We start from the raw sequence: 12,573 nt of genomic DNA, 5'->3' as shown, positions 1-12,573 counted from the left end.
ATAAAGAGAAGTTGAATGCCATTGTGGAGTGAAGCTTAGCAATTAGAAGTCTGTCAAAATAAAGGCCAGTGGTGCTTGTCTGAAAGTGCTACAGGGCTCAAGCAGAGTTAATGTACTTACAAAACTTGAGTTACTGAAGAAAGAGTTGGAGGTGATCTTTGTGCATTGTTCCTACCTGTTTTGTGGAGAGATGGGCATGAGAGAGAGATAAATGTTCTGTTGTAAACATGTAAGAAGATTTTATGGCTGGAAGTTGAAATTTGCTGTAAAGATGGGGCTTCTTGACTGTAAGGATAAAACATTTGAGCAGGGGAAGGAGAGGTTTAAAGTTCCTTGCCTGAAGATATTAGAGCAAACCTTGTCCATGAGGTGTTTTGTTGCAGTGCTAGACCTCAGGGGAGCTCAGCATTGTGGATGATCACAGTGATTACCTGCCCTACATGCCTCCTGTTATGGGACACAGGATGGACGTGACTACTAGCTGTGCTTTCAGCGCACTAGAAGCATCTTCAGCTCTGTATCAGGAGTCATACTAGTCCAGTGTTACCATTTGGGTCTTAGCCAGGTATCTGCAGAGCAGTGGAAATGTTTTTTTCCTTGCTGAGCAATGGCTGTACATGCAGAAGGGGTCAGGTGAGGAAAACATCCTGTTAAAGATTGGTTGCACCTGAAGGTGGGGCGTGTTGGCTTATAGCTGCCCTGTATGCAGGGGGGCAGCACAGACATCCCTGAGCTCTGGTCCAGCTGCTTGGGGTCTGTTTGCAGCTGCTCAGAAACTGTAACCCTGAGCCAGGCTTTTCTGTCTTCCTGGTGCAGAGCCTGCTCATGTATTAGGTGGGAAACAAGCAAACTGCACAGTCATCATCATCACTGTGGTGTTGCAAGGCGTTAGGGGATGATGGCCTGAGCAAGTGGGAATGTTTTGTCACCATGAGCATGTTCTTGCCAAGACTCAGCTGTGAGCATTTGAGGTTAGAACTTCCTTTGAAAAAGTCCATCTGACACCTCCTTGCAATAGGCAGTATCCAAGGTCTCATAGTTGCCTGCGGGCTGCACAGAAGCTGGTACCTGTCTTAATTTACAAAGAGGATGAGCAAATTGGAGGACATCAGCATCCCACAGTCTGACTTCAGCAGTGCATTGCATATGCCTACATGTTTTCAATGAGGACAGGAGACAGGAGTTCTAAAAGCTGCTTCATTAACTGCTAGGAAAGCCACATCTTGCCAGAGTGGCTACAGTAATTCTGTCATGGTTGTGTAATGTCAGGAGTGACAGTCTGTTGTTTGTCTGAACTTAATTTAGCACTTCATTAGCTCAGGGGCTGTTAAAAGCTCAAGGAAGAGTGTGAGAAATCTGTTTATCTTGACTAATAATTAGAAGACATTCTTGGAGTTTGAGAGTAATTTATTGCAGACTGATACTGCCTGGAGAGTTAAACATCAACTTTGACCACTTTAAGACAAGTTATTAATTTACCATTTCCTACTGATTGTGCTCACTATTGAGTTTCTTTGTCCTCTCAAAGGCTTGATCTCAGAGAACCCGTATGGTGATTGGGTAGTGGGAAAGCCAAAATGACTTCACTTGGCGGCTGCCATTAGCAATAGTATCCTGGTTTGTGCTTTCCTTGGGCTTTCAAACAGTTCATTTGCCACCTGGAAGCTGATTGCACTCCATTAGTACACATTCAGCATAGCTTGGGAGGTCCTGTTGCAAGACCTTGATAGGTTCCTTTTCCACCATCTCTTCTTTGTCTTTTTTACTTGTGATTTTGGATTCTTGGATCTACTTGTGGATCATGATATGGAGACCCAAAAGAAAGAGCTCCAGTATCAGACAGTGGCTTTCATTTGCTCTCATGTGGCTTTGTTGTTTCTGAGGCTGAAGTTCATTACCTCTGCACTGTGGAGCTACTTCATGTGCTCATGCTGTGAGCTGCCTTGCACAGTATGGAAATAATTTAAGTTACTCAGGTCAAGACTCCTCTCAGGGAAGAGAGTCAGAATGCAGCTCTGCATGAATTCCCTTACTGGAATGTTTTTCCCAAGAAAGGCTATAGAACATAACCACTAAATGGGTACTGGAAGCACCTTCCCGTAACCAAATGCTATAGCCCCCACTGTACTCTGCTGGAAGACATAATTCACATTCTTTCCTTCTCTGTTCCCCCCCCCTTCTCTTCGTCTGTTGATTTCTTCCCAGAAGATCTCAGTGTGCAAAGTACAACTTCACTTTGAAGAGGTGATTTCGGTCCTTTCAAGTGTAAAACAGAATTGTTTAAGTGTCAGAGTTGGAAATCTAATTAATTGCGTGTAGCTTTCTGCATTGTGTCCAAAAGGGGCAGATGCTGCTGGCTTAAACCTATCAGCATGGGGTTTTTTATGACCTGAAGGAGTCCTATGTAACTGACTCAATGCAGGAACAGGCAGGCCCCTTCTAGAAACATTTAGGTCAGCTCTGAGGTGTAGATTGCTACTGTGAACAAGTTACAAGAGAAAACAGAAGTTTCTGCAAAGGATGTATCTGGATGTGGTCAGTCAATTGCTGGATTTAATTTCAGAGCAAGTAGTTGGTAGTTGTTCTGCCAAGGTCTTACTGGGTTGGGTTTTTTGTTGGTTTTCGTTACAGGTCCAACCTAGGTTGATTAATCCACTGAAGAATTTGAGACGTCTTGGTCTCAAGCTTGTGGCAGAGTTTTTTTCTGATTATGAGACCTACAGCTTTAGTGTGGAAGAGATTGATGCAGTTTTCCATGCTGTGGTATGGCCTCAGGTAAGTATTTCTTGTTTTTCCAAATAACTTGTTTGAAACATGTACCATGCAGAAAACTCCAGCTGTACTGGAGTCCATCATGTCAGTTCTGTCCATTGCTGGATCGGATGTGGTCTTGGACAGATTGTGGCATCCCAGTGTGTCTGTGCAAGGCCAGTTTCTTGGCTCTTCTCTGATTAGTCCTGGAATAATCAAGTCACAGATTAAAGTACAGATTAATTCATCTGAATAAAATGGATGCCATTTCTTTGTTCTTTAACCACAGAAGCACACTTCTTCCCTAAATGCTTCAAGGAAGCTAAATAATATGAGTCATTTCTAGGTGTACTTTGCTGTTTTTCTGTGTGACAGTTGTTGGGTAGGGGACTGCAGAAGTAAATGCTGCTGCAGGAAAGGAAGGACCCAGGAGGATCTGTCAGTGGGCTAAGTGGTCTTGAGGCTGCCTGCTAAGAGTTCCATGTGAATACAGTGACAAAGCACAGGCATGTGGCTTTTATCAGAGAAATTCAGATCACCTCTGAGCTTGGAAAATGCACTGCTGTGAGATGGAAAGAGAACACAGGATTTAAAATTAAATTCTATTGTCTTTGTCAGTGCAGTGGCTCTGGGGTTGTCAGGGAGTGCCTGTACCAACTGCTGGGTTGTCTCTGCTCTAAAAGCAGTTGTGTCCATGTAGAGGTTAACTGAGTAAGAGGGGCTATGACTCCAAGAGTGCTCTTCCACAGAGGCTTTTAAAAGGTATCCAAATGTCCAACTTCCTTTCTTTTCCTAACAGAAAAACCTGTTAAAGAGCATTGGTCTAGTCTGTGAAACAACAGAGCTGCTTCTCTAGACATTGTGTTTGTTTACTCCTACACTATTTCTCTGCTTTTTATGTGATTATGTAGTATGATTGATGTGTAGTATGGTTATGTGATATGTAGTATGGCTATGTGGACAAACAGCAGATAAGAAGTACCAGGCAGTGCATATAGCTCCTTATTGCACTGGGCTGGGCAACAGGGAAATGCACATTCCTGAGTCTTCTTACAGCCAGGGTGCTCTGTGGGAAAAGCAGTGAACATTTATTGCAGTTCCAGAGCAGTTCAGGCTATTGCAGTTCCAGGCAGTCAGCAAAGCACTTAAAGCTTTCTTGGGGCACAGTGTTTGTAAATTCTCAGTAACTCTGAACAATATGTACTTTTGTTACTAAATGGTTAGAATGCCTCTTGTCCTTACATATGTCAGGAAGACAAATGGTTTTGAAGCTCAGATGGTGGTACAATCCAGAAGCTCCCTCTGGAGTTTTTTCTGGTGAACTTCAACAAGATTTGGTTTTGGCAAAAGAATCGTTTTGGCTTGTGTGGTTTCCTTTTTTAAAACTATAGAACTGAGGTGTGTAAAACTGGTGGAGAGGACAAATTGTTTTAAGCCTGTTGAACCTGCAGTTGGAGTTTGCTGTTGTTCATAGCCCGGGATTTTGCTGCAGAGGCTTGTTAACCTGCACAGCAGCATTCCTGCAGAATTGGATTATTGGTTTACACTCCATTGTATATCATTCAAAAAAATCTCTGGTTTATGCAGAGCAATAATATTACCAGTTTTTGGGACAAGAGAAGAAGATTTCTAAGATCCTGGCTGTGATGGTCAGAGCTGCCTTCTTTTCTGTTATGCTCAGGTCTTGAGCAAACTGAGCTAGTCCAAACCCCACGTGCACCATTCTGCCTGCCACCCCTGAATTCCCTGGAGCCTGCTCTGCCTGTGTGTTCACTGCAGTGCCCTGCCAACAGTCACAGTGGAAACCCACCTGTGTGACTTGGGTGGAGCCTGTTGGGCTGTGGAGTGGCAGAGAGGAGGGTGCCCTGTGTCACCTTAGCCTGTGTCCAGTCATGAAGGAGCAGCAGCTATTCTGTGTGGCTCAGGCTGGCCACCTCTGAGGTGGGGTTGTTGTGGACACAGAGCCCTGTTGGGAGATCCCATTCACTGGATACAGTACGATGTTCCAGCCTCTCCAGTGAGGCCCTGGAGATACAGACCAGGTGCTGCAGTCAGGGCAAAGGAAGTGTGGGATGAGTGAATTTTGGGTGCTGTGCTTGAGATTTCTGGGTATGTCTGGGAGAGTTTGCTAAGTCTCTGTGGCAAATGTGAGGTGTTGTGGGAATCTAGTTTCAAGGGAAGGCAAAAATGGTGGCTGGAATACTGTATAAACAGGAGTGAAATGATGTAAGAGTCATTTGACAAATATTGAGGAAGTTGGAAAATTACTTTATAAAAGGTTGAAATTACTTTATAAAAAAGACAAACTATAGAATGTGAGGTCTTTGTTAGAGATGAGGTTTTCAAGTGGCTTTACTTACTTGTGTTGCATTGGTATATGATTTTTCTCTCCTTTAGGTCTGCAGATTGGCTTCAGAGAGTCAGTATTCTCCAACTTTTCTGCTCAAACTCATTCACACCTGGAGTAAGAACCCCAGGTAAGTCTTCTTCTGGCAAAGAAGCCTGAGTACTTCTGAATACATAAAACACAAGGTAAAAAGAGCACACTAATAGACTGTGAATAATTGTGTCCAAACCCATATTGTCTTTTTCCATTAGACTCTTATTCTTTTGATAGCAGTCTAAGCAGCTGGAAAGCTTTGCAGTTTATGCCAGAACTCACATTTTAAATAGGCTATTTTTTTTCCATGTATTGATAGCTAAGCACATATGCAGCCCAAACCCAACTCACAAGTGAGGAGGAGGTCTGACTTCTTAGGGATATATTTTGACCAATGATTTCTTAGACTTACGAGATGGGAAGTCAGTTTTACAGTATATAATTTTATTCCATGTTTTTGTGAGTCTCTATTTCTTTTTATTTTGCGAAAGAGTATGGGCAAGTTCAGCATAGAATCTGTGACTGAGAGTCTGTTACTGAAAGTTGTAAAAGAGCTTTTTTTGATTCTGACACTCTGAGAAGTTCCACCTGAACTGTCTTGTGTGATTTTTGTCTCTTCTACAGACTTGCTGTTTTTCTTTTGCTAAAGTACCTAGTTTTTCTTTTGAGACACCTCACTGGTAGGCATGAAGACCTTGTATACAAACTTCTGTTAAAAATTATGTTGGATCACTAGGTTAGGAGCAGACTAAGAGGACACTCAGGCTGTGGAGAAAGGATTAGAAAAGGAACTTGATAACCTCTCAACCTCCATTCATTGTATTTTTGATGACACTGTTGTTCTGGTTTTTGTGCACTTTTCTCTTGGTTGAAGTGGAAGACAGTCATTATTTTTTGTATGACTTCTTGCACATAATAATTGTAAGCTGAAAATTCTGAGCCTAATTTTCAGTAAACCTTTTTTAATCTTTCTCTCAGGTATTTCCCTTTGCTGGCCAAGCAGCAGCCAGATCATCCAGAGAGTGATATACTGACAAATGTTTTTGCTGTGCTGTCAGCCAAGAATCTGTCTGAGGCCACATCCAGCCTTGTGATGGACATTGCTGATAGCCTTCTCAACAGCCCAGATTTTGAACCCACAGAGAAGGTTTCCAGTTTGAGCGTGACTGACTGTGTTGTCATGGCCACTGGAGACGTGACAGAAGGTATGCCTGCAGGAGAGTTCTGAGAAACCTGTTGGGTGCTTTAGATGGAGGTGTTAGATTATGGTGAGGTTGTCTAAGAATACTGGGGAAGAGGAGCCTCCCGGCAGAGATGGAAACATCAATGTACAAACTTGTGCTCAAGAACTGCAAAGTTCTGCTTGCTTGATGACTGATGAAGTCCATGTTTGAGTGTCAGGGTCCTGAGCACAGAAAGATTCCTAATGAAGAGGGCAATGTTGACCTGTTCTGTCTGTGAAGCTTTGACTGATACAAGTTCAAGAACTGCATTGCTGACTTGGCTCTGCCCCTAACACCATGTTTTATATGAAGGCCCCATTCCTGTATGCACATGATCCTGTATCACTTTTATGTTTAGTATGTGCTCCCTGGCTGGAAAGACCTGGCATCTTTGAGAGTTAGTAGACAGAACAGTATTGTGCTGTGTTTGATGCTGTGGAGACAGCATCAGTGTGCTGCTTTCACCTGCAACCTCAAAGCTAGTGGAAAGGAGCATGTGCCCTTGTTATGGCAGCTTTGATTTTACACAAGAGGTCAGTGGTGGAATAAAGAAAATGCTGCATCTACAAATGCTCCAGTCATTGTAGGAGATGTTGCTACTGTAGAAGATTGTCCTTGGTACCTTCTGGTAAGCCTACATATAGTGATACTGTTACAGAAATCTGTGAGGAGAGTGGTTTGTGCTTGCTTTGATCACATCTCAGACATGTTAGACTTGGTCTCAGCAAGTGCTGGTGCTTCTTCCCAGCCACCAGCTGCCCTGCATGTTCACAGCTCCCATTTGCTTATTCTTCCACTAATGAAGCCTCCTTTATCCTAATTTCTCCTTTGTATAAGGTTGGATCTCCCTTCTGTTTCTCAGAGCAGGGTTTCTTGCGTGTTGCTAGCTGTTGTATCTCTTACAGAGCCCCTCAGCCTAGGTTGCCGGTTGGTCCTGCCTCATGTTCCTACCATACTGCAGTACTTCAGCAAAACAATGTTGAATGTGGAGAAGGTGAAAAAGAAGAAGTACAGAGCTCAAGTCAGCAAAGAGCTGAGTATACTTTCCAAGTAAGTGATTCTTAGAGCCTGAAACAGTTAAGAAGCTGGAAGGAGGGAGGACGAAAGAGGCTTATTGTAATAGTTTCCAAATTAAAAAACACCGTGTCTCAACTTTTTAAAATTTGTTGTAAATACCTGGATCTGTCATTGACCTTGGTATTTGCTGGTTATTGGGGTGATAAGTTTTCAGAAGTTTATTCTAGCTGATTTTGTTGCTGGTACTCAAACCTAATATCTCTTGAGGTTAGAAAAAGGTGCAGAAATGCCTGCAGTCATGTGGAACTGAATGCTTAGGCTGGGACTGTGAATTTGGTAGGTACGCTCTGTTAGCCTGGATAGGCTGACAAAGCCTTGTGAAATGACACTAGTGCTGACAGACTTCTTTGCTCTGTACTGGTGATTGAAATGATATAAAACAGTAAATTACCTTGTCCAATTTTGCAGGATCAGCAAATTCATACAAGAAAAGAGCCAGAATTCAGTGCTTGTGAGCCTTCTCATCCCTTTCCTTTATCAGACTAACATGGAGCAGGTAGGTAAAAATTATTTTCTCGCCCCTACTAAACATATGATTTTATTTTAATCAAGTATATTTGTATGTTTAAAAGTCATATACATGCCATTTCTCATTATCAGCCTGCAAGCAAGTCTTCACATGTTTGTAGTCTGTTCAGAACGCAGTGCCACTGTGTGTTGATGTGCACTACTCACCAGAGGTGCCAGTGCCCTGACTGATTCTGTTCCCTCTGGTCATGGGGAAGGTCTGCAGAAGTTATAATGCAGTCTTTACTTTCTTTGTCACTGTAGTCAATCCACCAAATTGCAGTGTTTGAAATAATTGCTCTTCTTCACTGTGGATTTTATGCACCCCAAAGCCACAGGGTCTGGACAGCAATGTGATTACATGTGGTTCAGGATGTGGTGTGTGTGGTGTCTGGGCAGTGCTGCATTAGTCTGCTTCTTTATGAAAGCCAAAGGCAAGCCATATACAGTACTACTTTAAGGTTTTAAATCTGTGGACACTAGGGCACCACATGTTATTGCTGTTGATGGAGGTCATACAAGAGCTTTACTGTGCAGTGACTGGGCACTGGAACACATGGCCCAGGGAATCCGTGGAGTCCCCCTCACTGGAGATACTCAAGAGTTGTCTGGATGCAATCCTGTGCCATGTGCTCTGGGATGACCCTGCTTGAGCAGGGATGTTGGACCAAACTGACCCCTGTGGTCCTTTCCAACCTGACCCATTCTGTGAAGTATATGGTGCTGTTATTGTTCATCTCATGTATTCAGGGAAAACTGCTCTTTAAAGCTCTGTTAATTCTCCTGACCTTTGAGTCATGAAGAAAGGCACATAAAAGAAGTCTTTATCATGCTGACAGTCATCTCTTAACACTGTATTGTTTCTGATTGAAAGGTTGCAAGTACTTCAAGAGATTTGATGATTGCATTGTGTCCTTCTAATTCTTTGTTCTCATTCAGTATCTCTGATCTGAATGAAGTACAGTAATGTGCACTTCATGTCTTGAAATATGTCCCAAGGAAATGAAATAATCTTGTGAGGTCTCAGTACTTATTGAGAGTTATGTGTCTCTTTCAGGGTACACAAATTGACATTCTGGAGACAGTGCAGAACTTGCTGAGGCATTGCTCAAACCCTACGAGCTTTCTCAAACCACTGGCAAAGCTTTTTTCTGTCATCCAGAACAAACTGTCTCGAAATAAGTTGTGCTTGGTATTTCAGGTATTGCATTTCTACATCTTTCTATATTTTTTTATTTGTTCTAAGAGATCAAGAACAAAATAATAGGAATATTTATCTTGGTGCATGACTTAAAAAACCTTCTTACTTTACTTCTTGTATGAAGTAAAAATAACAGAATTTTATGTGATAGAAATTAATGAGCTGCACAAAGATTTGTAAAAGTTTTGGCTTACAGCCTGGTTGATGTGAGCCAGGGATCTTTAGTGCAAGAGAAGCCTAGCAAAGCACTTAAACTGCAACAAATCCTGCATGTTGATGAAATAAGAATGGATTTCAGTATCCTGAAGACGATTTTTATTTGTGTTCTTCTCTCACAGTTTATAGTAGGATGTTCTGTATTACTTTGAAGTGACTTACATAAGTTCTTAGCAGTAAAACATGAGAAACGTACAGTGTAGATATTTGGAAACATAGGACTTAAAACACATATCCTCCAACTTACTTACATAAGAAAGGCTCTTATGGAGGTTTTAACAGGAGAAAGACCAATGCTGCTGCTTTATTTATTTTTTGTCTCAAGTGGTAAAGTCTTGAGTTATCCAAACTTTTAACAACTATAAAAGTTAAATGGGTTTTTATGTTTTTTAGACTTTATCTGACTTGGACGCTAAGCTGAAGTATATTACTGATGTTGTTAAGGTATGCACAGTGTCTCTCTCTCTGCTCCCTTTTTCCCCCATTATGGTATGATCATGTTTCTGTCATTTTTCATTCACGACTTGTTGCTCTGTCTTAGCTGAATGCGTTCGATCAGCGACACCTGGATGATATCGACTTCGATGTGCGTCTGTCAGCATTTCAGTCAATCACAGCCCACATCAAGGAAATGCAAACAGTGGATACTGACTTCCTCATCCCTGTTATGCACAACTGCTTCTATACCATCCAGGTTGGCTGAATGTTCCTTCCCTTGCTATGTGCATCATGTGTCCCTGATGAATCTAACTTTCAGCTTACTTCCTTTGGCTATTTTTTGGCACCACGTAACATTCAGAAAGTATCTTTAGGTATTCTTACAAACACATTTTTAAAGTTTTGTCTGTTTACCTTTTCATCTCTGTGTCCCAAAAGGCAAATACAGTGCAGCACAACTTTCTGTCAGTGAGCCCTGGAACTGTTTGGTCATTTGTACTGGATAAAAGGCACATTACAGACTTGAAAGGCTGATTTTCTGTTTGTTGCAGCATGTTCTGGCTGTGTGTGCCTGCTGGTAAATCTAAAAGGTTTTTTTCCTGATGGGTAGGGTGGGCATTAATTTGGGACTAGAACTTCTATAGGAAAGCTCTCAAGAGTTTCTGAATCTCTAGAGGACTCATTATGTTGTGGTCAGTGGTGGTGTTCTGTCCCATCTTTTGGTTAGAGGAAGGTGTCCTAGCCAGACTCACGTGGTGCCGTTTCTTCACCCACTCAGCTCGGGGATATGGCTCTCAGTGACAACGCAAGCCTTTGCTTGACCAGTTTCATCCACCGACTGGCAGAGATCAGCCACACAGAGGATGAGTACAAGGAGCTAATCCAGCACACTCTCCTGGAGTCTGTGAGAAGGGGTCTGAAGAGTAAGACTGAGGTAAGGCAGTGGTATCTGGTCACACATCTCCAGCCTCTTCAGGGTCATGAGATGTTTTTGAGTGAGTTCTCAAAGTCCCCTACTTTATAAGAAGTGCAGGTACCCATTATAAACTTACCCTTAATTTGAAACCTTATAAAATTCTAAAAGATTATAGAAATTAACTGCGTTTCTCTGCTGTTGTTCAGCTTTTCTTTGTTGAAACTCATTCTTTGGAGGGGAGGCTTTAATTTATATGCAGGCCATAATAGGTGCATTTGTTGTTACCAAGAATTAGGACGTTTGACTGAAACGCTTGTAAATGACTGCACTGCTGTTCTCAGGAGTGTGTAGCAGCCTCTCCAAGGGATACTTAACATTCACTTCTTGCTATTTTTAGAGCATCCAGCAGGACTACACATCACTGCTTTCCTGCCTCATTCAGACATTCCCAGCAAATCCCGAATTCCAGGATTTGGTCCAGCTGACCAACCGCCATGATCCTGACATGGACTTCTTTGAGAACATGAAACACATGCAGGTAAAAGACAGCAGGCATTTCTTAGTGCCTGTCTTCCCCTACCAAGCAAAAGCATCTTACTGTGAGGGGATGTTTTGCAAAGCATCTGTGTGTTGTCTGCAGAGAAATTGAGCCTGTGTCATTAGATACTGTTACAAAAAAGAGGGATGTAGACATCGTCAGGAGTGATTGAGAATCAAAGTCATGTTTCTATCTATAAATGTATTGGGTTTATGGTATGGAATGGGTCTCTGTTTTTTCTGGCCTGCTCCCTGCTGCTCTCAGTCTGGAGGCTCAGTCTGCAGCCCCTTGCCATTCACAAACCTTAGCAATATAAATGTTACACAAAGCCTGTTTTTTCTTGCAGTATGAAAATACATTTCTTCTGCTTTCAGCTATGCAATCTGAGAGAGTCTTTGCTGTATCTGTAGTTATATGCAAAGTTGTAAGTTCTTAACTTGTAATTTTCTCTGGTCTTTGCATTTCATTGCAGCAACTGCTGTTTGCAGTTGTCTCCCTTGTCTAACACCTCAAGACAGCACAGTCTTATGATTGTGAATCCACAATGCCATTGACTTGGAACATCTTTTGAGGCAAAAGGCTCGTGAAAGCCCAGAGATTTAAGGAAAAAGGCATGCCTTAGAAATGACTGTAGTATGTTTATGCCATTACCTAAAACTGGGACATTTTCAGAACTGCAGGATTTAGGTGCTCTCTCGTGCTAGCTGTGACTCAAGCACCACCTCATTCACTCTCTCCCATATGACATATCTCAGATCCACAGGAGAGCACGAGCTCTGAGGAAACTGGCAAAGCAGCTCACTGAAGAAAAGCTTGTGCTGTCTTCTAAATCCCTCCAGAACTACATCATGCCTTATGCTACCACTGCAATTTTCAGTGAAAAAATGCTTAAGGTAGGCTCTTTTAATTGAATGCATCTACTTGAATGTTTTCAGCATTTCCCTTAAAAACCTAACCCCCTTAGACAGCTGATATGTTTGTGAAGTGGGTGTCTCCATTGTAGATAAAAGTGCTGTGCTGGTATTGGTGACAGAAAGAGGGTTTGGAAAGTGCAGATGAAATCTGGGCCCAGTCCTATATCTGCTAAACTTGTCCTGCTTTTCAAAAGTTGATCTTTACCTGTTTGGGTTAGGGGTTTTTGTTTTAATTTTTACTTGGGGTTCTATTTGTCTTTATTTTTTGTAATCAGCTTCTTATTTTTTCCCCTCTGGCTCTAAACTTCTGTCTTCCTGTTTAGTTGTGATACTCTTTGACAGTAGACTGTGGGAATGTAATCTGCACCTAGTAACAGAGGGGGGAATAAATACAGTTTTCTCTGGATTTAGA

At 42.1% G+C, this 12,573-nt stretch overlaps 1 protein-coding gene across 1 annotated transcript in view; it reads left to right on the top strand.

The window, feature by feature from the left end:
• The window catches only part of UTP20 (UTP20 small subunit processome component), a 63,392-nt gene that overhangs the window by 30,685 nt on the left and 20,134 nt on the right, over nt 1-12,573 (top strand). The window contains exons 28-38 of the mRNA XM_059846692.1: nt 2,632-2,775; nt 5,149-5,228; nt 6,110-6,336; nt 7,260-7,404; nt 7,840-7,927; nt 8,996-9,139; nt 9,749-9,799; nt 9,897-10,049; nt 10,572-10,727; nt 11,107-11,247; nt 12,003-12,140. Of these exons, the coding sequence (XP_059702675.1) occupies nt 2,632-2,775; nt 5,149-5,228; nt 6,110-6,336; nt 7,260-7,404; nt 7,840-7,927; nt 8,996-9,139; nt 9,749-9,799; nt 9,897-10,049; nt 10,572-10,727; nt 11,107-11,247; nt 12,003-12,140 (1,467 nt within the window). The remainder of the gene's footprint in view (nt 1-2,631; nt 2,776-5,148; nt 5,229-6,109; nt 6,337-7,259; nt 7,405-7,839; nt 7,928-8,995; nt 9,140-9,748; nt 9,800-9,896; nt 10,050-10,571; nt 10,728-11,106; nt 11,248-12,002; nt 12,141-12,573) is intronic.

Source organism: Haemorhous mexicanus, chromosome 5 (assembly GCF_027477595.1).
Source record: "Haemorhous mexicanus isolate bHaeMex1 chromosome 5, bHaeMex1.pri, whole genome shotgun sequence".
Lineage (NCBI taxonomy): Eukaryota > Metazoa > Chordata > Aves > Passeriformes > Fringillidae > Haemorhous > Haemorhous mexicanus.
The sequence above is the reverse complement of the archived record's forward strand: the minus strand, read 5'-3'. Positions and strand labels throughout refer to the sequence as shown.